Source organism: Lagopus leucura, unplaced genomic scaffold (assembly GCF_019238085.1).
Source record: "Lagopus leucura isolate 7727_CA_CO unplaced genomic scaffold, USGS_WTPT01 Super-Scaffold_100037, whole genome shotgun sequence".
Lineage (NCBI taxonomy): Eukaryota > Metazoa > Chordata > Aves > Galliformes > Phasianidae > Lagopus > Lagopus leucura.
Window position 1 is genome coordinate 2,706,433 of NW_024962286.1, and position 27,941 is coordinate 2,734,373.

General features: G+C 44.0%; 1 protein-coding gene across 2 annotated transcripts in view; it reads right to left on the bottom strand.

Annotated features, from left to right (window-relative positions):
- The window catches only part of PEX14 (peroxisomal biogenesis factor 14), a 72,961-nt gene that overhangs the window by 37,914 nt on the left and 7,106 nt on the right, over positions 1-27,941 (bottom strand). Inside the window, exons 1-2 of one of the 2 annotated variants that reach the window (XM_042883447.1) lie at positions 1,916-2,068; positions 1,571-1,655 (exon numbers count right to left, since the gene is read on the bottom strand). In XM_042883447.1, coding sequence (XP_042739381.1) covers positions 1,571-1,655; positions 1,916-1,933 — 103 coding nt within the window. In that variant the 5' untranslated portion in view covers positions 1,934-2,068. Of the gene's footprint in view, positions 1-1,570; positions 1,656-1,915; positions 2,069-27,941 lie in introns of those variants that run through there. The other variant, XM_042883446.1, reaches the window with a different exon arrangement.

Below are 27,941 nucleotides of genomic sequence, written 5' to 3' on the forward strand. Positions count from 1 at the left end.
GACATTTGTCTCTAAATTGCTCTAAATACCTTCTGCAAATGAAATTCTAACCCAGCTGTGTTGAGAGAGAAAATGAGGAATAACTGGTCATTGTCAGCACAGGAGAAGATCAGGCAGTTATAATATTGCACGATATACTGGGGGCTAAGGATCTCTCGGCAACAATAGATTTTGTATCAGGTTACCCCGGGTAATCAGCACAGCTTTTAGGCTCAGCTTTCCCTTGCTTCATTGCTTCGATGATAGAGTTGAAATCCCCGAGCTTTTATGATTAATTACTCCCTGTAGATCCACATATTTCAAGGAAAAACTCATGGAGCACAGCAGCCAACAGGCTCCAAATTTTAATGCCATCCTGATGGCAGGGCAGGGCAAGCAACATACCTAAGCATGGGGCTGGAACACTCTAACTGGCACTAGGACAAGCAGTGAGATGATCACATTAGAACTGATGTACCCATGAACTACTTGTCATGACAACATTGCTAAAACACAGAACTGCCAGGGCCTTCTACGTCCTTTGGTGTCCAAGATGAGCAGAGCAAAACATATTCTTAAATCTCCATCTCATGATATCAGGTCTGAGGCATCTCAATAAATAGTTCATATCCTCAAACAGGTTAACGTGTTCCATAGGCTTCTCTACTTGTTAAAACCCAAGATCCTTGGCTATAGAATTTGATGTACTCTGAAGCACTCATATCTTCAGTGTTCACACGGGTCACTCCCCTCTGAAGTCTGGAGCATCGTTCCAACTGCTTTAAGTGTTCCACAGTGCATGTAATTAACTCCAAGGTAAGACCGTCCTAATTATTTGCATCTTACATTAAAGATCTAAGCAATATCGTCCTAGAAATGTAGCATAACATGGAAGGGAGCATAATACGGAGTGAACTTCACCTGACATGCACTGTAAGCTCTTGACAAAACACTTTAGTATAAAGAAAAAAAATAAACAAAATGTAGTTTCTTGAAGACTCAGAAAGTAAAATAAATTCCCAAGTAGGCAGTGCAAAAAGCATGTCCCACCTGTCTAAGACAACACAGAATTTGTCAGGATCTATTCTGTCTCTACCACAGAAAATAAGCAAACCCAGCCAGCAGTTTACCATTTCAGCCTGAAAGCTGGGCTGACCCCAAGCTCGACCTTACCCTGACCTTGTTTACTTTCACAAAGTCCTTTGCCCTTCTCTCCTCTGCCTGGCTCTCTTCAGAAACATTCGACCTTTTCACCTCAAAGCTGGTCATTCTAAAGCCAGTGCCACCAAGGCTAGAACCGATCAACTCGTCCACAACTCCAAACCGTCCTCATCCCCAAAAACACGCAATAATAGTTAACGTGAGAACTTCCAATGTGTCTTCTGTATTTTACAATTCCACATCTGGAGCCAATATTGCTCTAGTCGGTATGGAAGAAAAGAGAGTGGTATTTTTTATAAACTTCACATCTTTTTCTCAGACAGACTACCCACTTAGTGCTCAGCCAATATTCCACAGCAATACTCCTTAGCTTTATCCCTAAGCCAAACTCCCCCATTATCAGCAGACCACAGACTTAAAGAATCCATACCTTTCTTCTTCAGAAATGCTCTTCTGGTTGCAACTGGACTTTGGCGGACTCGGGGATTCTGTAAAAATTTCACTGCAGTCACAATCTGATGAGGGCAGGAGGATTGGAGAAAGAGAAGAGAGAAAAAGATTGAAGTTAGGAATGGTCATTCATACTTCTCATTATGCATTCTGTACCGCAAAGCAAGGCATTGCATCTAACACATGGAGAGAGTCTGGAGCTGACACCAATCCAACTTTCAGAAATAGTTCAATGAACATCAGTTTGTGGCTCTGCTCTCATCAGAACAGTTATGCTATTTCGACCCAGAAGTCGCTTTTTGAATTGCTCTTTCAGCAGCTTGACCTGCACAAAAGTCTCCATTAAGATTCTTGGAGGTTTCTGTCATTTATAGTCATCTCCTTATCTTGTCTGGCTCCCATAGCTGATGGCAGCCTCCAAACATTACATGCGATCTGCAACAACGGACTGCTGCTAGGAAGAACACTTCTTTTCTATCTGACTGCTCCCTGCAGGTTTTAAGAGATTCAGGTCTTTTCTGCCATCATTTCAATTGAACTGCTAGCAATAAATAAACCTTAGCTCATCATGACTGGCAAAGAAGCAACTTCCCATGTTTTGGATCACACAACAACAACAGAAACGAAAATAAATAAATAAAGTCACTTTTCATGACATAAATGGTTTGGTGAGCCGTTACTTCATGTTCCACCCCGGTAGAAATCACAGATTATTTTTGTCTAATGACTGACTTCCTCTACGTGCTTCTTTAAGGTGTCATAGCACTTAAAACAAACCACTTATCCAAACAAAGGATGAAGTCTGGGATAATACCGAACGGCATCAACAACAATAGCATCAGTTTTTTGCATTAGGATTTAGTGCCAGTGGAAGGTATTTCCTTTTTTTGTTCGTGTGGCAGAGGTCAATTTTCCACATACCCTCCTGTGCGATTACACACGTTATTACATGTTGCTGCACTGGTGGAAAACAGCTGATTCAATTTACCTCTGTACAAAGGCATCTGTTCTGGCTGTGGCATCAAGGGGAATCATTTGCCTGAAGTTAAGGGCACTTCGGCGATGCACCTTCCACGTCAGCTGGTGGAAGAGATGAATTCCTTCCACTCTAGCTAAAAATAACCATGCATTTCCAAAGAAGAGCTTTTTCCCCCCCAAACTGCGCCCTATGCCTCCTCCTAAAATGGTGGCACACGTCAGAGCTATGTTAGGTAAGTCCTGAAGAATTCAACTTCAAAGAGTTTCGAGAATTCTGCTCCAAAAAGGTTTTCAAAAATTTTCACAGCAGAAGAATGAAAACCAGCATCACTACTGAAATCACTAAGTTTCATTCTGTGTTTGAATCAAACCCTTCGAATATGCATTTCTGGTCAGAGAGCAAAGTTCTGATGGGTTTAATGGCACTTTCAATGTACTCCTCAGTGCATTCCATCAATGTTTCTTTTTTTTTTTTTTCTTTTTTAAATTGCATCTCTTATTTCTTTAAATACATTAATCAGGCTAGTGTAGGCAAAACGGATCCATTGGACAATGCAATAAACATGAATTATCATCTATCCAACACACATAATGGCTTAAAAATACATAATAGCAGGTGTAGTTTAAATGATTAGTTATTACACCTGTGGTGGGTCTGATTCAATTGGGGAAAATCATCTTTAATAGGTTAAAAGGTTTAGATCACCAGGCTTCCCTTAAAGTGGCTGTAGAGAGGGTATGATGGAGTACGCTGTCATTACTAATTCATTTAAGAAAAACATGGGGGATACAGCAAAGAACAGCATAAACGAGAGAATCCAATTTAAACATCAGGTAAAGCAGAAAACACCTTTTAAAAAAGCATGATAAATGAATTTGGCAGAGAGATGAAATTGACATATTTATTTTAACGGGAATTTGACAAAGTCCCGGCGCTCTTTGAAGTTGGGGGGATAAAATGAAGGGGGTATTTTTCATTCTTTCCCTTTTCTTATTTTCCTTCATTATTTTTAAGTTTACATTCAGTGATTTTGAACCATAAAACACTACAGCACAACACCCCCCATAAAGCACATTTTGGTTTCACTGACGTGTATTTGATCTCTCTGGCTGCACGCAGGCGACAGGCAAATCACAGCCGATATTGCTGTGCTGGATGCAGGAATACGAAGCACACCAACTAATAACCTTCAGGTAATATGCTGAATAAGAAAGATGCCCCAAAGAGCAAACCAACAGATAGGCAAACATATCAAACCCACTTTCCTCCTAACAGTAATTACTTGTTTGTTTCTTCAGGAACTCCTCAACGCTCCCTCCCACGTTCAGTGAGGAGATGCAGGCACAAAAGGCCCGCAGACCTGGAAGCCAGCGAGCTTTCAGCTTTAATTATCAGGTTTTAAGCACAAAACAGCCTGTAAGAAATGAATGGTATTTTTCATTGTGCTATTTTAATCACAACCCTTTTAACGTTTTATTGATTCTAACTCTTTATTAAAACTTATTTTTGCCTAGTAAAAAAATGTAAACATTTCAGTAGTAAAATTCCCTCCAAAATAAACTTCTGGTTTATCTCTTCCCTGCATCATTTCCTGCATTATTCACAAAGTGTTTAATCTTAAACAACATAAAATTACAGGCAATAACAAACTTTATAGAAAGAAAATCCCAAACTCCATCCGATAAGGCCGCACTCTCCTATTTGTGTTTGCGTTTCCTCCTGCGGGCTGAGCCGAAACTTCTGCATTTCCCCCATTCACCTCCCATACGTGGGCAACTCAAGAACCGATGCTGGCCGTGTCAAAATGCCAGTATTCTCAACATGCACACCCAGGAACTTTCCAGCCTTTCATGGATCATTTTCTTGGCGTACAAAGGGCAACTGCAGCCCACAGTCTAAAAAATCAGAAAAAGGACGGAGAAGATGCAACCCTGACAAGACGGTGCAGCAAATAGCACTCTGACTCAGCTGCTAACACTGCTCTGTACTATTTCTGTAGCGTTTGTAACGCTTCTCCGAATTTTTCTGCCATTAGGACACTGCCAAATAATGTGCATTGTATCACTACTGTGATTCTCAGACTGCCAGCGCAGCCCGGCCAGCAGACTGGTTTCATCTAGAGGATCGCTTACGTGTTTCACTGAACAGCATAGCTGGTGTTCAGGAGGCAGTTAATTGCAGAGATGCGCGCTGCTCTGCGGTGCTCACAGATGGGGTTCTGACTGGAGCCGGTGTGCAAAACCCCGCTGCAGGTCTTCTCCTACAGTTTGATTTTCTAATTAGAAGATGAATGCGACTATTCGTGGATTGTATTTGCGCCTGGCCAAATTGCATAAATTCAGGCCAAATATTCTGCTTCAATGTCAAAGATATAAAACGGAGACAGGAACTTTATTGCAGATGTTGTGGGAGTGCAGCAAGCCGGTGAAATTCCGGGCCAAAGCACGGCACTTTGCTGTTACAGCCAAGGTCCCTCGTTCCTAATTCCCCCTCCCCCTTTGGTGTTAATGGGGAAATCAACCTTATTTCTTAGTATGCTCAACGCTGCAGGAAAGCAATCTAAGCTACTTTGTCAGTTACTTGCATTAGAAAAATAAACCGTGAAATTTAAAATGCAATGGCAAATGCCTTCTTTCTACCATCTGAAAGAAAAAAAAACAACCAACAACAAACAACCCTAAACAACCCCAAAGCGACAAAAATGGCAAACAAAACACCCTCGTCACTAAAAGCTCCACAGGGTTTGGTAACGGAGGTCTACACAGAAAAGAGAACTGGGAGCTGCCGGGAGTGCAGCCAGAAAGAGCTCTGACACATCTCCCAATGCTGGGAACCCTCTGTAGGTTATTACTAAACAGCGTTTGTTGATAGACTGAGACTTTGAGATGACCTGTGATGTAAAGGTTGGGGCTGAATTATACGTTGCAGGGGATGGTATTTTGTCTTTCTGAGTGGATCTGTATCTGTTTAAATGCAACACTTCTTTTCATTAAGCAGAGGCGGCACAGGCCATGAACTATGCACAGACAGTTTACATTACATGTGCGGAAGCAATCAACACTGGCAATATACATGACGTATGTAAAAGAAGTTGGAATTAATTTTTTTCCCAGTATATTAAAAAACAGTAATATGGCAGTATCAACAAACGCTCAGCCTATTTCAGCCAGAGCAGAAGGCCACAGCCATAGGGCAAATGGAACTGATCAATATATTAGCCTACAGCAACACCCCCTCAGTGTACGGCTGTACGTTTGCAAGGCTCAGAAGATTAAATTGTCTGTGAAAGGTTTCTGCACTCCTACTCTAAAGGAGATACCCAGAATCCTGTTAACAAGCGTCAGGCTAAAGCCAACTTACGTTTTAACAAGGGCTGACTTAAAAGCCTGGCGCTGCGATGAGCAAGAAAACCCCTTCCAACAGAAATGCCGCATTTTAGCAAGAAATCAGTGCTCTGTCAGGACCAACTTGACAAACATCGTTATCAGCGGCACACGGATATAGTTGCAAAGCAGCTGTTAATCAGAGAAACACATCATAGAACGCTGATGCTAGCACTCGTGAAAAAATGCAAGGGGCTAATTATGAAGCCATATATCTCACTAAAGAGGCACTGTGCTCGCAATTCCAGGCACAGCTCACGGGGCCGGGTCCTGGGACACCGCTGTGCTCCTCGCAGGATGAGCCCTGGGGGTGTCCCATGGGGGCTGCGCTCCCCCAGAGGGACCGGCCGGGGAGAGGAGCTCCCCAAAGCTCCTATGGCTCCACGGAAACCAGGGCAGAATCGGGAATTTATTCCTACTGTGAGGTAACTCAGAAAATGACAAAGTTTGGCAGATGTCCAGATTGTGCAGAAAAAAAAAAAAAGTTTTTAAATAAGAAAAAGCCATCACATAAAATAGCGCAAAAAGCAAAATGAATACAGCTCGAAGCAAGATTTGCACGAGTCAGAACCGGAGAGGGCAAAAGCAAAGAACGAGCAAGATCCAAACCGAACCCGAGGGGCAGGAGCCGGGACCACGAGGCAAAAGGAAAGAAAAAAGGGGTCCCAAGAAGCACGAAGGGCCAACGCCGGGTGCCGGGCACAGCCCGCCGACAGCTCCGCGGCTGCGAGCTGAGTGGAAGCGGCAGCGCCCGCGGCCCCGCCGCCCCCCGCCGCCCTCAGGCCGCGCGCCCCGGGGCGCAGCGCGGAGCCACGACTCCCCCTAGCCGAGGCGCGCCGCAGCTCCGGCAGCCGGGCCCAAATGAAGTGTTTTCACTCGGTGGAAATGAAATGTTTTGCAAGATGAAACAGAAAGAAAATTGAGGTTTTAGGTAATTACTAGTTGGCATTTACATATCACAGGCTGGTTCAACACCTATTCATTTTCCTCTTTTATTTTCAATTTTTTAAAATTGCTCATTAAAATGAACACATGACAGGGACGGGGGGGAAAAAAATTACTCTTCCTCTTTTTCCCGAGGACTACAAAATCCAGATCTACTTTAAATACATTTATCTATAATTATCGCATACACAAAAACCTCGCTTCATTTACATTCGCAGGGTGACCAAGAAACGCCGTTCTGGGAGCGGGTGGCAGCAGCCCGAGCCGAGCCGAGCCGAGCCGAGCCGAGCCGAGCCGAGCCGAGCCGCGCCGCACCGAGCCCGGCTGCCCTCGCGCCACGGCCCGCCCGCTGCCCGCACTGAGCACGGCTGCGTGCCGCGGCCCCGGCCGCCCGCCCGCCCTCCCTTCCACAGGCGTTCCCTTCTTCTCTTCTGCTGCTCTCTCTCGGAAGGGTCTCCGCACAGCCCCGCTCTCGGTTTCTTTGTTCCAGGAGCACACGCCTCACGTCTCCCTCGCACCCCCTCGCCCTCCCCGGACCCGGCGGGCAGTGTTTGACAGCCGTTCCCTCCCGGCTCCGCGGTCTCTCCATCCAGATTCCCACTGTTCACTTACGTAAATATTCCCCATGCAAACCCCTTAATTTCCCTGCACCCTCCAGCTTCTTTAATTTTAACCTTGTGAGAGTCTTATTTAACCCCATGCTGCATTTCAGGATACAATTTGTGTGAAAAACGCTACATAAAATAAAGTTTTATTGTATCATATGTTAAGGACATAAAACATCTCTGATAGAAGTGTACAGGAGCTGACATGATAGACTAATATATTTTAAGGTCTATTGTGTAAATATGTATTTAGGGAATTCTAAAGCATGGTATTATTGACCCAAGTCTCTCTTAAAACACGATGATATATGGAATGAAAGCCCTTATGAAAAGGAGCAACTTCGTCTGTGTAGTAGTCACCTTTCAAAGTGAAATATCTCTGCCATCTTCAGTTTCTTCTGATTCAATTTAGAACAGAGTGGACATCTTGACAGAATTCCTCTCTTTTTATCAGAAATAATACTCGTTCTGGTAATACGTTCATAAAGCTATGGAGAACAAGAAACCTTTGCCATGCTTGAAAAGGAGCACACAATAACTGTACTTACAGGCAGATAGAAAACGTGCTATGTGTGCCTGTAGCTCTGAAAGGAACATCTCCAAATGAGTCGCTGGAACATCAGGCTTAACCCCACATCAACTGTTGCAGGCAGCAATAAATGATGGGAAAACACCTTGTGAGAAACACAAGCACAGCAGCAAACCTTGCGTCTTAAACTGACAACGTGGCCGTAATAAATGCTAACCAGTTAAGTGGCACAAACATTTCTTCTAGAGTTAATTTTTAATTCAGAAGGGAAGATACAATCTCACTTTCAGAGGAAATGTAAACCTTAAAAGAAATCCCCTTCTTGTACTCCTGCCTAAAATGAAGTTGCAAGCTTCCTACAATCACCAGTACCACCAAAGAAGGTATTACAGCAAGATGAGATGGGGGGAGGGAAGATAATGCGGTGATCCAGCGGGCAGCAAATTATTTGAAGCTCTGTTTACACAAAAATGGCAGTAACCTCAGAGCTGAGCGCATGGGATCCCTGCAGATAATACACGGACACGGAGGTCAGCATCTCATGCAAGAAGGTAGGGCATCCAGCTTCCAAGCGTGGGTGAAACCAGCGTGCTACGGTCAAATTAACAAAGCAACTCAGCAGAACCTAGGAAAGCTGCTGGAGAGATGGTGAAAGGTTAGAACTGACTGAAGAGAACGTGATCTTGTAGCTTTTCAGGATAGCACCCTATTCACACATCTTGCTCCCCCCTGCTTACAGAAGGAAGCTGAGGGATCTGCGCCGTAAAATTAATGCGAGTGTCAAGTTGTTGAGTTGAATCACTCCAAAGGAATGTAATGACTCAGTGTCCAAGATGCTCACTACAGCAGAACTGTGAGATCATCCTGTGGCTCTACAACTAAATAAAATGCATGACACAGTCTTCAGGGGAACACAGAAGCAGCACCTCCAGCTCTCACCTTCCCTTCTGTCCCCCTATGGCCAGTCCTAGGGAGCTCACTTACATTCACCACTGAAAGAAACCTCTTTCACCCTGCTGTCTTCACACACACACACACACACAAATTAAAAACAACAAAGCAGTGATTTACCACATCTTCATTTTTTTAACTGCAGAGCACACAAGGACTGCTGGAGCTTCATTCACATGCTAGGGAGCTTGAAGATGACTTAAGTATAGGAAGCCTGTGTCACATCTAACAACTGTGCTGAGTACTAAAACGGCTATTGAAGGCTCCAGAAGGCCACATCAATCAAAGAGAAGCAGCAGAACAGGATCATTGTTCAGACTCACTTAGATCTTCTAATTCCATAGTCAAGAGATCAGTAAATGCTAGTAATACAATGGTTGAAATTTAATGCAAGAGAATTGAAAGTATATCCCATCTGTGAAGAAGATAGTAAAGGCACTTCAGACTGAAACAACTCGAATGTACATGAAAAATCAGCACGCTATCCTTCCTTCAATTTCTCTTCTCAAGAATCCCATTGCAGAGAGCCCTGGGAAATTCACTTAGTAGCTCCATAGGAAATACAGCTTAGAAAAAGGGTGCTTTCCCTCCTGCGACAAAAGCCCAAATTCCTGGGGGTGAAATCAGTGGGCTGTGCTGGAATTACTGCGTGGAAGATCTAAAAGTGAGAATACAAAAGGAGATACAGGAGGAAACTACTTGGATCACCAGAACCTAGCAAACAAAAGGTTTCATGCAGGAAACACGAAAGAAGCTAGAAATGGTGACAGGTGCCCAATAAATCATGCAAACCACAGCAGTTGGGAAGTAATATCAAAAGGAGAAAGGCTTAGAATACTGGAGGACCTTAATGTAAATTTAATATTGTACTTAGAGCTCTTTGGGACAAGAATCATCTTTTTACCCTGTGTTTGCAGAGTGCCTGGTGCTGGTCTGCAACTGGCCTCCTAGTCACTTATTGCAGCACAAATAATAAAGGCTGAGCAGACCATGCACTTTGTTCCTGCTGTTAATTGCCCCATTAAGGGAAAAAGTAAGTAAGGGACAAGAAATCTGATTGGCCAGAGCTGCCTATCTATAGGGATTACAAATGTAATAATTTTATAGATTCAAAAACAGCTGCGTCCCTTGTCTTTGTCCAGTTCTCAACAGAAAAAAGCACACATCACAAAATTTCTCCTTCATAAGCAAGCACTTGCATGAGCAATTCCAAAAGCAACTGAGCTTCCCTGTCACCTCTGGAGGATGCTTCCTCTGGAACAGGAGCAAAACACAAAATAAGGGCTAACATGGGGAACGTTTCTACCGGAGCTGCCCAAGCCATTAATATTCTACAAAGAACGAGTTTGCTTTCCCAGGGGGTCAATTTGGCATTTTGCACGGATGTGTTACATTCACTGTTTAAAGAAACAAAGCATATAGGTGGCAGGAAAAAATCAGGATGCTGCTCCAATGCAGCAACCTGCATGCACAAAAAATCACGCATACTGATCAGCAACTTCTCTCTCCTGAAACGCTCCACTAAGACTCCCCCTATCCTAAACTAAATTAAAATGTCTAAGAGAATTAGTTCTAATTACACTTAAGTCAGGGTGCTCCTGCCTACTTTGACATGGAAATTTGGGTTCAAACCAGGGAGATCTACAAAATCAGAGGTTCAAAATTGCAGTTCTACTGGTTTTTGTTTTCCTTAAACCTTGGCACAGCCAGCACATGTCAGGGACTATCATAATTATACGCCTTATGTGCTGAAAAATTAATAAACAATTACTCACTTCAGGAAAAAAAAAAGAAAACAGCTTTTTCCTTGATGAATGCTGCAGAGAACATCAGCAAGCTCTCTGAAATCTGGGACCACACCACAACAAGGGATCAGCATCCAAGGTAAGGAGGGCCACTGCTGCTCCATAGAGAGCTGGACCCTGCAGCAGTGCTGGCACTGAGCTCAGGGCCGTGCTGATCCACAGCAGCGTTCTGGCTTTGTAACAGAAGAAAGAAGATTCAGCCTTCACAGCTGCTTTGGCTCAAGTAAAGGCTGTTCGATCAATTGCTGTTAAGCCTACAAAGTCCAAAAGTGTGAGGAAATGTTTGAAATACACGATTTTAACCCTGTCAGACCAGCAAGGGCTTGCACACTGCTGGAAGCTGAGGGTGATGCTGCAGCAGCTTCCCTGTGGTAGGAATTCATGCTCACCTTCCAGGAAATTATGAGACTGGTAAAAAAATACATGACTTCTTGGACAAACAGGTGAGACAGCAAGTGTGTGTGGGACTCTGGTCAGTTCTTACTGAAATTTATTTGCAGTCCAAATCTTGACTAAAATCTGCATTCAATTAGTTAAGGAATTCTATACGATCCTCCTTTACAGTCCAGAGGGAACACAGGTGCACTTGTACTGTAAAGCTTCAAATTTTCCCTAACATATTAAATAATATAATTTCCACATCACCCTTTTTAAGCAGACCCATGCTACTGAGTCCTCACCCCACCTTCAATCAATGGTAACCCAATTCAAATGCCTTACAGCTCTGCCTGAGAACTAGTGGAGAGATCAACGCTTTTTATCTTGAGGCTTATGGAGCTCTACTTGGCTGACTAACACACCAGCAGCCCATTAGACATGCCACAGAAGGCTCGCTGTTTCTCCTTCCACCCCTCAGATTTGAGAAAGCAGCATATAAACTTCACCCCTCCACACTGCAGTTCTTTGCCTGCCTGCCTTGTTTCATACTCTAAACATACCAAGATTTATTAACCTTTACAGTAAAAACAAATAAAATGATGATGAAGTAAAAACGCAGTGATGTAAGGGCTGCAGCTAGCACCGTTTATCTGTGGAAATCCAATTAGTGCTCAAGTGGTAGAGATACCTGGAAAAGTGCTCACAATCAAATCAAAAAATGATACAAAAACATTAACCTGATGGCTAAAAACTCCACATTTAAACATTTAAAGTAATAAAGGCGCTTTTATTGAGTATTTTCTATATTTCATTAGGTTCCAAATTGACGAGGAGCCCGAGAGATGCATTTCCTGGGCTTTTGGATCCTTAGACCAAATGCTTGACTTTGTTGTTGTTGTTGTAAAACGAACAGGGAACGCGTGCTTCTTGCTAGAATGGCAAGCTTCCTTCTGCAGCAGCAGCCACAGCAACTATTGCAGGGGCAGGAAATGCTGGGGAGCCCGTGAAGATATTCTTAGATATCACATATTCATTCTGTACTCGCTGTGATGTGAGCAGAAATACTGTTTGAATTACTCTTCCATTAAAGGGAATCAGGATTTACCTCCATTGCTGTGTTCTACCAAAAATTCCTCTCTCAAAGCCATTATATCGTAGCCCTTTGCTGGAAAACTGACCGCACTCACAAGATGGTTGGTGGGCAAACAAGCAGCTCCTGCCCACCTCGGTGGGCTCAAAAGACAAGAGAAGGGATGAATAAAGAGTGAGGTGAGCCAAGTCCCTCACAGCAGTGCCCCCATCCTTGGTCTTATTTACCAGGCTCGACAAAAAGCACTCAGTGCAATGCCCATGCTCCACTCAAGGCTTTGTCTTTTCTGCATACTGTGACCCTGCTGCTGGTTGTCAGCATTAAATTCACTTCATTTTTTTAAGAAGAGAAATCAGAAGAGGGTAACAGTCAATGAGCAGGAGACCGACCTTCTGAGTAACAATTTTCTTCATCTCTCTAAAACCACAGAGCATGAGATAACACTTGATAAGTTTGGGAGCATCTCACAGAACCTTATCATTGGTTTGCTTACAGCAAAATGCCAAACTTGCTTCCGGTATCAATCTATGTATGCTGCTCTTAAGCTTTACACAGAGGAGCTGAGTATACACATTCAGAGCAGCCTGCATTAAATGCAAAATATAATGCACTGAAATTCCATTCCGACGTGACTTAATTGAGTTAGAAGAAACAAATTTCCTCAAACTACACAGAAAGTACAGAAAAATTAAAAGGCCTCATTTCCTGTCTTTCAGCTATTGTAGGACTGTTCTCTCCTATTCACTTCTTCGTATTTTGCCCATTTATTTTTAAAAGTCCTGCAGTCTTTACTACCTCTTAAGGGAGATTTCCTGACAGATCACTGAAAGGGTTTTAATCTAAAGCTAAACTTTAAGATCCTTTTCCTTAATATGAACCCGCTACTTAGAAATAAAATTAAGCCTTAAGGGTATGGTATGAAGAGTGCTCAGACTGCAAGGACTGGGTACCAGCAAAAACAGTTATTTTCTGTCTCCATTGTTTCACTGGACTGCTAGTCACACTCACTCCAGAACTGCCTGGCCCTATGTGTGGTGTCCTCTTTCTGCAGCAAATATTCATGAATTGGCTTTCAGATGCCCCCGAGTACCACCTGTCTTCAGGGAGCAATTTCTACGTTTCTAACTTTTGTATTTGGTACGTAGAAAATTAGAAAGAGGAAGGTGGTAGCTGGGATCTGCATGCTGAAATGTAAAATGCTTTAAAAAGAAAAAAGAAGGAAAAAAACCCACCATACCAAACAGGTTAAACATAGCAACATTTAGATTCCCCTCGTGATCAACAGGGATGAGCACTGGGTAAGAATCTGTGGTGAGAGATCTTCTGCTCCTGTTTGGAGTAGAAAGAGTCCTGTTTTATTATTCTGCATTTGCATGTGGCAGCAAATGTGTAAATGTTTTAATAATACAAAAAATCCCAACAGAGTGGAGGAGGAGGATATGAAATAAAGGAATACAAGGACATTTACTTCCTTGAGAGCGAGACAGAAAGGAAAAGAGAGAAAGAAGATGACACGATAAGGGACAAAGCAAGCTTTCTGGGGTATATCTGGAAAAAAATAGAACAGAAATCATTAGGAAGTCCATAGTGCATCCACAGTGATACAGTGCGGATCAATTCATTTAACACTGCCCTGTACATTTACAGAAAAGTACTTTTGATATAATAAAGGCTCATAAACACACAGAAATTGGGTTAGATCTGTTTCGAATTCCTGCCAAACAATGGTTCAGAAAAATGAAGCTCTATTTTAATTAGCTCGACTCAAGAGTGATTTGATAACAGCAGATGCTGTCTGGATGCTTTCAGCTTGATGGGCTCCACATACATGAACTTAAGAGTGGCTTTGATGCAATTAGATCTCACTCTCTCCTTTAACATGCGTTAGGCTCTGGAACCAATGGCTTGGGTGTATTTAACATCTTGAACTAGAAGGATACTGACAGCCTTCCTCATTCTTCAGATGTGTGGAGCCAAAGATGACTTACTTGGGGCTGATCTATGGTGCTTCAACAACTTGAAGGCAGAAACAGAAGGGCACCAATGTATTATCCGCAGCATTATACTAAGGCCTCAGCATTAGATCTTTTTCTACTACAAACCACATTTCTTGGCTGGTAATTGTTATAGTCTTGGTTAGTCCAGTAAAACAAAACAAAACAACAACGCCAACCACAGCTATCAACTGCTGTTTCAATTTATGTCATTTTCTGTAAAAATCAGAAGGACTCAATAATTCCACACGTTTTTTCAATAATCCCACACTCTTTTCTTCCTAGAAGACACCCCATACCACCACACTGTGCAGTTACAGCAGGTCCCACCCAGCCACAGCACAGTTCTCCCATCCACTGCCTACCATTTTCTTTCTGAGACGACTTCCTCCACTCCTGGAAACATCTGACACACCATAGAACCCTTTGCCTTTCTGAAGCGATCTCACTCCCTCACTCTGTAGCCATAAAGTACAGACATTTGCTAAAGGACACACGCAACATAGGAGCTGCTTCAGTGCGTCGGGGACAAGGCTAATAGGAGGTCTTGATTTGTTAATTATCTGACAGTTTGTCACAGCTGGGCTGTAAGGAGTGGGTGGGGGGAAACCTTACTGCTTGGCTCTATCTTCCCCTAAATGCTGAATTAGGCTGTCAAAACCTTCATCCCACCACAAGAGGCTGCGAAAGGAAGAGCCAGGCTATCCTTCCTCCTTCTCTCAGCAGGATATGTTGTTCCAGTTGTCCTACACTCCCACCACGTTTCCAGAAACGAATATGGCATATGTAAGTGACCTTCACACCACCACACCGTGCCCAGTTATGTCAAGGGGCATTAGCAGACCTGAGCATGATGAATCAGAGAGGAAATCCCAGTGCCATGGGAGCAAGCAAGAGGCGTTTATCCTGCAAGGAGCCCTAAAGTTGCTACCTGCTTGAATCAGCAATTTCACAGCAAGGTTTTGGAAAGCAGAAGGCTTGGCTCCTGTGAGAACTGACAATGAGATAGATACAGAGTTACAGAGATAATGGGGTGGGGTAGTGGCAAGATTCCCTTTCTTCTTACATTTCTGCCCCATGTAATCCCCTAAATAGGGGCAAAAGTTCAGGCTGTGAAATGGGATAATGCGTGGAATACCCCCACGGAGACAAAGCTGGAGAAGCAGAAAGCAGGTTGTGATATAGCAGTATTTACTAGAAATGCTTACGCCTCTTAAATCCAGTTAAATGTGGCCGTTAAGCCGTGAGAGCCTAGGGAGATCCCCACCCACTCCTCCGTTTTCCCTGCAGGCCACGTCCAGAGCATCCCATCACTCAAGTCCTCTCCTCAGCAGGCCCTGGATTATGAAAAATCCCCTGCAGGAGCTTCCCACGTGTGCAGAACACACCCCATTCCTACCACCATCGATGCATCTCTCTGAGACGTGGGAGGCTCACAATGTATTCCAGGCACACCGGGTGCTGCCTGCTTGCAATGGGAAAATCAAAGGCATTCAGCTCTGGCTTTGTGCACGTGGTCAGAAGCTATAAGGTCCCATCAGCTGACCATAAACATTCCCCTGTTCTACTGCAATATACATAAAAGAAAAGAAAGGTGTCCCAAGTAGACATTTGTTTTACAGTTACAACAGCCAGGGAGCACATACACAAGCCAGTACACAAGTCAAACTCTCACATTTTCTGCTGCAGAATATCTTCTTTACCATGACAAAGCTGGGGCTTTTCTTGTTCTGTGCTGGCATTCCATTTTTTAGCATGATCCATCCACCAGCATACAGCAAGTCAGCTGTAAGGGTAGAACAAGAGCTATAGTCTCCTACACTCATTATTTACTCCTGAGCACTAAAACAAATGATACTTTTCTGCACAGACAGTCCTGCCTTCCCCAGATGGGGACTGCTGAGAACTCCACTGGGGACAAAACAACTGTCTTTATCTTTCATCAGGTAAAGTTAATAGACCCATTTCAGGGAACATTTGCAGATCTCATCCCTTGAAAGTAACATTTGCTAAAGCACTGCTTCTCAAACTTTAGGCAGGCTTGACTCCGTTTGCACTCATCTATGCTGGTGGCTCATCCCACATTCCTCAGGCTGAAATGGCAGCAAGTTCCTTCTGGAAAAGGAGAGTTACTGGAATAAATGCTAATTCTTCAAACTAGGAGAAACAGAACTCCTGATAGCAATTAAGAGTTGAAAGCTGTTTACTGGCTTGGTGACTAACTTGGTGACTTCCTTTGAAGCCTTCTGCATCCCTGTGGGGGTCATAACCTAACTTTGAGAAACACTACTTGAAGGAACTTAACTATAAAGAGGAGCAGGTGATGACATAGCACTGTTCCCCACCCCGCATCTACATAAGAGTTTAGAAGCAATTTCCCAGCTGGTCCTGGTGGCTTCAGCCCCTTTGCCTTTAAAAGCTCTGCCCTACAGTGATACAGACTCATGGGTGATGAGATGATGTCCAAGATAAAGACCCAGTAGCATCATTGATAATGTAACCAATGCAGCAGTCAGCATTAATTATTGCAAACCACTACAGGCAAGGCCTGTGTCTCTTAAAACATCTGTCTCTCACTCTTCTGGTCTTTAATAAAATCACCCTCTCAGCCATAGGGTGTAACTGGAATTGTACGTACGCATGCGCATGCAAAAACATAAATGCATAAGGAGAGATTCAGGTCCTCATTAGAAAATGGCATAAATAAGAATTCACCAAGGAATTCTGCCAGACTCTGATTTCCAGATCTGGTTTTGCTGCATTCTTGCCCACCGCCTGCAGAGTTCTGGGTGCCTCCCTACCCTTCTCCAGCTGTACTGTTCTCTTCAAATTCAGACTTCTTGCACCTATAATTACTAGGTACCCTGTGCCAGGCTCCTTTAATTAACCAACCCAACTCTTCTCCCTTTGGGATCAGACTAAGCTCTTTTTTATTAGTTCCATCATTTCAGTATCTAGGCCTGAGCAGGATAACTTACATCACTTTGTGAGTGGGACTGTGGTTACCAGTGACCTCCAAAGCACCTGTCCTCTTCCCAGCAGAAAAGGCAAAGAAAGCCAGGCCGTGAGCCACGGGACATGGCACGAGGGGTTCCTGCAACACCTTTCAAACCTAATTACATCAGCCAAAATTACACAGCTCTAAAATCTCAGGAAAACACCTGGCATGGGGGGTCCCTGGCAGGCCAGCTAGGTACTACTACAGCCCTGAAGGTGCTTCAGTCCAGAGGAGAGCAGAGGCAAGAACAGAACAAACCCCTTGGTTGTTATTACGCTGGAACCGACCTTACGGTTTTCAGGGCTCCGAGAATGAGATGAGCATTCCTGGAGAGCACTACTTCCCCAGGCCTCCCTCTCCCCAGCTGACACTGTTGCACCAGCAGCTGGGATGCAGTCTGAATTACAGGTCCGTGCAAAGCCCTAGAAGACGAGGATCCCCACCTTGCTCTTAGTATTCAGCACTCCACCTTCCTGTCTCCCAAGAGAACAGGTAGATCAGAGCCCAGATAATGTCCAAACAGTTCTTCCTACCTGCCCTGCATGGTAGACAGCCCTGCGCCCTCCTGCCAGCAGTTTCTATAGCATTTGGTGGGATTTTACCTCCAGCCGAGATATTCTTCGAAGCTATTTCACCCCATTCGTAGTCAAACTGCAGCACACATGCAAAAGAGAAATGTCAAAATGCACACTGGCCTTTTCTGGACCGTGGGATGTTCTGCGTGCGTGTGTTCCTGCATGTGGAGGTAGGAGAATGAGAGGTAGAAAGCAGAGGAGCTGCTGAACGCCCTGGATTTCTCAGGCCAGGCGGTCACTCCGCTTGCACAGCTCGACTTCCCCAGAGAGTTTCTCAAGGAGAAACCAGCCATCGATCTTGGGACACACAACTTCCAGGACCGTTCCTTATCTCAGAACAGCTTCTGCCACGAATTCCTGCATGCGCTTTAATGTTTAAATTATTAAATGCATTAATGTATTTACATTATTCAAGTCTTATGTGCATTTTTCTAAGATAATTTATGTATAAGAGTTTGAATGTCCATGACTGTTAATGTCTACAACCCTTCCTGTTCATTATTGATTCTGGAAGGAAAAAAAAAGAAAGGCAGTGTTTTAATGCCTTATTTTTAATGTATTAAGAGTCTGAATAAGTGCATTCTCTTTTTTCTTTTGTAATTTCATAATTTAAGTAGTGCATTTATTAAACTGACACAGTATGAATTGTGGTGAAGTCTGGCACAGGTCCATGCTGCCAACGCAGCCCAACAGACCATCACGCTGCTCTGCAAATCAAGTACAAGCTGAGCCTGTACGCCAGCTTCTGCTCCCTACCTGAAATCAGAAGGGACGGACGGTACAAAGAAGTCTTTGCAAAATACATTTGCTTTGCTATTTACATGGGTTTTCTCTCTAATTTCCATTTTCAATCGGTGAAAGTTTCCATATGGTATTGATGAACTGTTCTCATGCAAACCTGTTTTGTCAATGAGCTCTTGCAGTACCTTTTAAGTCCAACAGCCCTGAAGGTCTTCAGAAATCTACAGCGACTGTAATTTTGTCATTTCTACACCACAACAGTGCACGCCGTAATTTTTTTTCCCTTAAAATTAAAAACGTGCCCCTACTTTTATGTTCACAGGCAGATTTCACACAGGAATCAGGTCAGCTCCGCTGATGAACAGCAGAAGTCTCTGCAGCAGAATGTAACCAGCAGCTGGCCACCCGCGTGCCACTTTGGGACAAAAATGCTGTAGCAGGCAAGAGAAACTGGGGAAAAAAAGTCAGCTAACACACAATGGAACTGCCTGCACTCACTCCACCCACACATAAGCGGAGCTGCATGGACATGCACTTTACATATAAATTATGCCTGAATGCTGTAGATGTTTATAGCCAAAAATACTACTTCCAAAGTCCAGCTTTTACTGCCAGACAAACCCACCGGCAGCACAGCCTGCACGGAGCAACAGTGACACCCTTCGGCTCTCCGCCGACCCCGGCGCCCTCCGGCACGGCAGCCCCCGCTCCAGCACCTATCAGAGCAACCCATCAAGAAGCCGAGCTGCAGAGAGATAAAACTTGCTGTACGTAGGCACTGTATGTAATTACGAGTGTGTGCATAAGTTTCACAGTATGTTCTGCATAATTACAGCCCTGCCTGGCACAGCTGCCAGTGCGAGCATGAACACACACGCACACACGTAATGTATGCACAATACTGTGCATATGGACTTGGGAAAAGGCAGAGAACAGCGAAAGTTGCTGGCTGTTGTTTTAAGAGCTGACTCTGCCATTTCTAAGGTTAAGTTTGTGTTTTTTTGCTACTCATTACCATTCTTTAACTGTTACAATTTATATCAGCATATAATGTTAAATAATTACAGGGAGCGGAGCTCACTCTAGCGAGGATATAAACGCGCTGTGGGATTCTACAGATTTAAACAAATAACACTCACAGCAGGGGGTGAGCAGATGAATTAGCATTAATATCCTGCCTGGGAGATCCCAGTGCAGTGCTATGGCTTAAATACAGATCTTTTCTGTAACAGTCAATATGACAGCTACTAGCAATACAGCCCGGCATGCTCACTAGTCAATACAGCAGCTGCAGCTGAAGGAATGCCCTTGCAATAATCCATACGGCAGCCAGTTAAAATAAATAACTTCCCTTTAACAGTCTATATAGCAGCCAACTGCATTAAAACCTTCCCTTTTAAGGTCTATACAACAGTCAACTAAATGGAAAAACTGGCATCCTTCTTGGCAGCTTCAGAGGGAAGTCAGGCATCCAAGCGGGCAGGACTGCGCTCTCCTCATCTCCTCGTGCCACGCCGGGCGTCCCACGTAGCTGCCTTTCACAAGTGTTACCTTCTTTTTGAAAAACAAAGGCCAAAACCTGTTTCTTTGAGATGTGAATAACAAACGAGGCAGACCACAGCTGGCCACGAGCACTCAGTGCATCGACCCAGATTTCCTCAGAGCAACGGCAACAAGGCTTCTCCTAGCACTGCCACTGCGACAGAACCGCCCCATCCCCACTGCAAGCAGAACCCAAACTTGAATTCCCTGCCTTCCATCAGCCACTGGCGGTGGTTTTTATTCCCTAATCAGAAGCAACAGGCTGTGGTGGGCCAGGAGCCGTGCACTGTGCCACAGCACTCCATGCTGCAATAACAATGGCAGAAGATGGTCATATAAATCACGACAAGGAATGGCTGTAAAACATTCAAATCTGACAACTGAACTGCAGGAAAATCCACGACCACAGTGAATTCTGGCATGAGGCAGAACAGAGCTCCTGTATCTGGATAAAAACATGCTGGTTTTGTACCAGGGTCACATCCTGCTCTCGTGCACACAGACTCAGACTGGTATCACTCTGTTGTTCTGTGATGGACTGCCCACAGATGTTCACTGTGAGTTGACTGACTTCCAGAACAAACCTGTAGAATTCCAGCAAAGCACAACAGCATTTCTTGGGTTAAATTATAAAGTACACCACCAAACAAACATACAGCACTTAATATTGGGCTTATAATTTACAAATTGTTGTAAAAGCAGTGATAAATCAGTAGAAAATAAAATATGTACATATTTTCACATTTTCCATACTGTCAAGAGATTTTATTGATAGGAAGTTCTGCCACTAAAATACTACATTTGCTGGTTTCCTATGAGAGAATGGGGATAGACGACAATTTTGTTAGAAGTTGGAACAACAAACAGGAATGGCATTTATTCTCTAAAACTCCACAAATTAAAAACATCTGTCTGCTTTCCTTTTGAGGAACCTGTCCCTTTGGGTATATATTTAAAAAACAACAACAAAAAAGAGGGATCTACAGACCCACCAGATGTTTGGCACCTGGACCCTTTGCAAGGAATTGATCGAGAAGATGAATTTTTTTTTCAGGTAACAGGAAAAAAAATAAAAGGTTCTCTACAATCTTTCCCATTGTCAATGCCTGATGTTATTTTATCTCAGACTTAAAGGGAAAAGTGGAGCTACAAACACATTCCAGCTTACAGCCTCCCAAATCAAGAATAAATACACGCCACCCCTACTCAAGAAGTCATGGTTTGAAGCTTTGAACATCTTTTGCAAAACGACAGTTATTAAAAACAACAAACATGCACAACACTGAGTCATCTGGTTTCCAACTTCTGAGTCAAAAGGGGCTGATTCCACACAAAGTGAAACCTGGCTCTCCGACTACTTGCATGGTTAACGATTTGTATCTCTGCACCACAGCTTCAGAACAGGATGTGGAAAAAAGAATGAAAAGGAGATGGGAGAAAGGGGAGGGGAGGGAAAGAGCAAGAACACTTCTTTACTGGTCCCAGTGTCATTGCAAATAAAGACCATGTCAAGATTTAAACCATAATAATGGAAAGGCTATAAAGGTCTCTGCGATAATGTTTCCTCTGATATTCCCTTTCATAAATGCTCTCTTTATGTTGCGTGCTTTGCAATAATACATGTAATGTTTGTGAACTGGCCCCACTGGGGAAGCTGCATCATATGAAGCTTCACAGAACACTACATTAGAAGCAAGATAATTAATTTCCCTGTTCCCCAACCTTTGTCAGCTGCACCTATCTTCTTGAACAGAACGCAGCCAACATGAGGAGACAAGTCATCTAAAGCAGCCTCCACATCTGTTAGCTGGAAACAGATCTGGATGTACCAGCACACGGACATGCAGTACAGAGCTACCTCTTCCAGTGCAATCCCTTTCTGGGTTGGGCTAAAAGCCTCTTCCCAGACCTGACATGTACAAACAAGAGCCCTGAACCTCTTCACAGCTATGCCAATCGGATCAATAGCATTCTGAGCTTCCTCTTGGCAATGGAGGAGAGGAACACGAGTGCCAGGAGCATCTGAATAACAGATCCCTGCCAATGCAGTGCTGTGAGCCTCCGTGTGGCAGTGCATAAACGCACACACAGAGCAGTGGCTGCAACGCTGCTCTCATTTTGCACATGCAGACCAAGATGCCATGGCTCTACATAGGGCTCTCTTTGCCTTGCAAGAAGGAGGGACCACCAGCAGCCCCAGGCCTCTGCAAGCCTGGCAGTAGAGAGAAGACAGCCTCCTCTGTAAGAATTTAGGATCAGAATGGAATCCCACGAGGTCTTAACAGTGAATGTCCCAACTGACCTGATACCACTACTCTGAGACACACTGGGTGTCCGGGTAGCTGACCACTGGAGTGAGAACTAAATCCATCTTTACAAGATCGTGGCAACCTGATGTTGAGAAAAGGGTTGTCAAAAATATGGTGTCGAGGGGAAGAGGGGGGCTCATCTCAGTCTCGACTATAATTCTCAATCATTGCACAGAAAGTATTTATATCCTGTTGGCAGCGTGTGTAACCAATGCGACTCTTCGTGTCAGAGCTGTCAATTACAGCTCTGACTTATGAGGAAAGATTAAATGAGCTAAATATGTAGAGCTTGGCTAAGAGATCAGGATGGGGGTGGGGAAAGGAGAAATGATGTGATAACTGTCTGCAAACATCTGAAGGGTGCAGATGCTTAAGGAGGAAAGGAATCACTTGGGGTGGCACACACAACAAACAGGAGAAGCAAGCTGGAAGAAAGGCAGAAAATTCTCACTGTACAGCAGGAAAGCTTCATTGGAGCTCAGCTGTCTATATGCTCAGCTGTGGAATTGTATCCCAATGAATAAACATCACTCAGGCCATTCAGAACACCTGGCAAAGCACTCAGAGCTGACAGCAGAGGACAATCCTGCCCTGACCAAAAGGTGTAAAACAGTGTAAAAAAGCAGGGCATGCTGTGAGTGCGGCTGATGATATGAAGTTATCACTCTTGCATCTCTCCAGCTGTAAAATCCTTTTACTAAAGAGCTGTGCAGATCTGCATTGCTATTTGTGCAGGAATGCAACTGTCAAAATAGCCGTGGTGTGCTCTGGGATCACAGCAGGAAAGACGACGTGGTTGGGACAATCAGGGAGAAGAACTACACACACACACACACAACAAATAAACAAAAGTATTCAGATGTTTGGAAGATTTTTAATTGAAGCACCCTGCAGATAAATGTAGGAAAAGCCCCTAAGAAGTTGCTTGGGAGCTCGCAGTCTAAGAATTGTACCAACTCCCTCGTTTTGCAAATCTCTCTTCTGAAGGAGTTGGCATCAGAACTATCTGAGGGATGGATTCCTGCGCATCAAAGCCGGGGAAAGTTCTTTCAAGTTCTTGAATAATTCATTCTGCCTTTTGTGTCTCAGCTGCCATGTTCTACCGTGATGAAGACGCAGTGTATCCTGTGCTCTGAGGCAATACACAGACGCTGTAGATATTGCAAATTTTTCTTACGGCATGATCTCTTAGGTAAAAGTAGAAGGAAGCCAAGAAATTAAGAAAGTTATCACGTGTAAGCAGTTATAATCTCGTGAGAGTCACTAGCTGTCACAAGACTAACTCTTTTTGATTGCAGTAACAATGACATAGCATCTGGATAAGGGCAAAAGGAGTCCAACTGCTCAGTGGTATTAGAGCAGAGGAATTAAGAATCTCTGGCAACACTCTCCAGGTTAGGAATTTAATAACACGGAGTCAAGAGGCACTCTGAAGAACCAGTCTCCTACATAAAGTTATTTCAAGAAGCTAAAAAGGCAGACACTCCCGAGAAGTTCTTAAGCTGGTCTCTCCTCTCCCTAAGCAGAAAAAATTGCGGGCAATTGCTGCCCTCTACAAGTTGCTCTGCACATAGCACGTTATCCACACACGTGGAGCTGAGATGGCATTATTATCTCACCTCGATCCCACAGCTCATCATCACCAAAGCACACACGGTGCAAGCAGTTCCTTGCTTTGTGCCACCACCTCTCTGAAATTCACAGCTCCCCTTTCCAGCAGCTGGGGCACAAAGCACTCCCTGTGTAAGCAGGCAGAGCTGGGCTGCCAACCTGCACGGAGCCACCAGCTGGCAGCAAAGCCAGCCTATAAAACGCTGCTCATAGGTGTAGCACGTTTAGATCTCCAAAACATCAGGTGAGCATAAACAGAGGAATGAAATTCATTTTTCTCAAGGGTAAACATCCAGCAATGTTAAATATTTCCTAAGTGGGTGCCAGCATTTTTGGAGTATTACAACTATTTTAAAAACATCTTCAAAGTTTCCTCAGCAGTAATATTGGTTTGTCTGGAAAGGAGACGAGAACTGCTTTCAGAGCAATCTTCTGCACAAGTGCAAAGACCATAAGCTGCTAACTTAGCACACTGCTAGTGGTGAAAGTGAGTGTGCCTGCCTAGTTGTGCTGCTTCACCCACTGGCTCTAACTGGTCTCTTAACCAGGGAGCTCTTAGGGACAGGCAAAGGCATCATCCCATTTTGTACAGTTTGATAAGGTTTTACCCTGCTTTGGCCTGTCATACTGCAAGTACCTACCTTTCACATGGTGGCATGTAATTAATGCCACAGTAGAAATTATATCCCAAATTCTTACATTTCATCCTCTTTTAAAATTGGGATTCAAAAGAACTCCATGGAAACTTTCCCACTGACCTCAGACAGGCAATTTAACTGGATGTGACAGTGCTCCTTTAATGATGCTCTGTACGTAAATTTGTGTCTGCGCGTTTTGCACATAAAATGTGTTTGTCTAAATCAACAGAGACAAAGGAATTGACATTTTAAGGCAGGACATTTTGCACGAGCAACAGAAGAAGTTAACAAAGCCCCAGCTGTAAAAGACAAAAAAGGCAAAAACAACCTCAAACTTATCAAATGGTCAAAGTGCAGGAGGTCTGCTTGGTCAGTGCAAGAATTCTCTTTGCAGCAAACCAAAGTACTGCGTAAGGAAGTTGTGCACCTCCAGCTCAGTGCTCCTGGCCCTGTAAAGCTGCCATCTGCACAGCAGTCGCCCTGCAGAGTCTGATGGAATTATTGTCCAACACCGGGAATCCACAGCAACGCATTCAGGAGCTCCCCAAACAAACGGAAGCATTATCACACCATTAGGGTTACTGCCTGTGCAGGAGGTCACCGGGCTGATAGTCTCTCTCTCCCTCCTGCTGACAGTGCTAAATTACCCTGACTAATGTTTCGCTGGGGGCTATAAGTTAGTTGCCTACTGACTCCGGCTGTCTGGAAATCCCCTCCGGACAGATTTACTTTTAGAGAATTATTCAGTGTAGGCCACCACTCTGAACAAACCCACTGTGGCAAACAGAATTTGTACAGCAAACAGGTATAAATCTTGTGTTAAACAATAAAGGGTGGGAAAAAGGAAAGCAGAAGTGTGCGATGCATTGTCCCTCCTGAACACTCCCATCCCTCAGAGCATCCCTGAAAACAAAAATCCTTCCGAAAGAAATCTACAGATCTAGAACTGGGATCTTTAAGCTTGAAAACAAAGCATGAGGATCACACAGAATCCCTGCTGCAAGAGTGTGCTCCAGAAACCTCTGGGTAAGTTTCTCATTGAAAAAACCTTTCATGCCTTTATTTGAAAGAAAAAAAATCACCACAACCTCAAGCAGAAGAGAGTCTTTAAAAAGAAACCCCTTACTTTCTTACGGGGTTTGATAGAGCTGTAAGACAGCATCTATTACTTTATTAGATAAAGATTTGCAATGTGTCCAATGACTTGTTCATCAAAAATGGATTGGGCATTCTCATTAGCACCAATGAGCTCTTCCACATCTTACAGCACAATTCTGCAACCTTTCCTCATCCCCCCATTTGGTGCACATGGTTAAAGACAACAAATTCTACACTAATTGCCATAGAAGCAGCAGTACTTCTCATTACCTTGTACTTTCGACAGGCTGTAAAAAAAGGAATAAAATGCCCACATTTCAGTGCTAACTGCTAGCACCTGCAGTAAGAAACAGAAAGAAACAGCACATGCTAACAGTAAGAGAAGAAAATTTAAATGATTCTGCAAAAGAGAATGCTCTTCACACCACAATCCTAACTCAGTAACAAACCAAACCAGTGATTTACAATCACCAGGAATATTTTGTATTTACAACTAGTACTTCTTACAGCATCGGAAAGAAGAATGAGCCTATTTCACAGTAGGAAAAAATAAAAACTAAAATTAGGCAGCATGTGGGAAGACCTCACTTACAAGCTCTGTTCCCTTCGGTTTTCCTTACAACCTCACAAGCATTGCCTTCATGGCTACCGTTCAGATTGAAGTAGACTGAGCAAAAAGCAAACGCCAACAGCAAACGTATTCAGCCACTGAAAGCATCTCAAAAGTAGCACAGAATGTTTACAGAGCTGCAAGACTACTGGGGACAGTCGAAACAAGCTAAAAAGAAGCAGAAAAGACTAAGTTTTTACACTAAAGAGAGAAGTGAGATCAGGGGAATGAAGACTCAAGAAAAGGCTATTTTCTAGTGTTCCAATGTCAAAGGAAGTGGTTTTGTCCTATAGAGTGATGTATTTTACACATTCCTTGCTTTGAGCAGCTGCACCAAGACAGCCCTATCCCAATCCCACAATCCCAGAGGATTACCAGAGGTGGCTGCACGCACAAAACCTGGGGGAAGCAGAAGAGATGCAGCAATGTTCACTGAGAAGCTGGACTCAAGGAGAAGCTGATCCTGCACTGACGATGACAAACGTGGCTGTAAACAGCAGCGGAGCGAGATGCTGACACTCTGCTAACACAAGGTTACACTTCCCACTATGGAGCTACACGGCAGATTTTAATGGGCCAAGACCGACAGCTAGGGAAATGAGTGTCCGCTCTCTACTGCAAAAATTATAGCTCTGCCCATCCCCCTCCAACTCATTCTCCACTGTCAGTACTGTAACACAATGACCTCTCATTAGGGGGCATTTTTCAGTTGGGACAGTTTATTGTAAGGACATTGGATAACTCAGGGGATTAATGGCACGGATGTGGAGCCCCTTATCTCCACTTTGGGAGTTCAGAACAGCACGTGCCGTGAGTGAGCAGCGAGAAGAGTCATGCAGTAGCAGTTAGGAGTGTGACATGAGTCTGCAGGGCTCCACTCTGAAGGCCTCAGTAACGTGATAAACCTTGGTGTCAGACAGCATCTGGTTGCGTGATCTTGGAGAATACAGACATCTTCTTGTAAATAACTGGAATCCGCTGCTTTTCCTGAGTTCCCCTCGAAAGCTGCAGGCTAACACAGTACATGGAAGACACTGCCACCAGGCACAGAGCAGAAGGTATTTAGTACTGTGCAGGATGCAGTACTCATTAAAATCACAAATGCAATACAAAACCAGCTTGAGCCCATCATGACATCTGCTGACACAGCACAAGATGCTCCAATTCCATTGCACACCATTAATACACCCAACACAGATCTCAGCCCTCAGAAACGCCAGCCCTTTCAGCTACCAGTTAAGTCAATAAAGGCAACAGGGGGGCAGAACAGAATTCGGTCACGAGATTCTTTTCTCCCTCCTCTAGACTCTCGAAGAGTCTGAAGACATATTCTTCCTCAACTCTTTCACACCAGGTCTGAAGTCAGCAGCAATCTGCCTGAGCTCACGGCTTTCCATACGGCGCCGTTTGTTGGACTCACGCCACAGTTTGTTCTGTTGTTTCCGTAAACACTTTTCTGACGCGGTGCTGTGCCCCCACAAGGCCGCCTTACGGACCCAGAGCTGCTGCACACGTTAGAAGGCAGCATGCACGATCCTGGCTGCAGAGAAGCCACAGCAGCGCGGTGGAA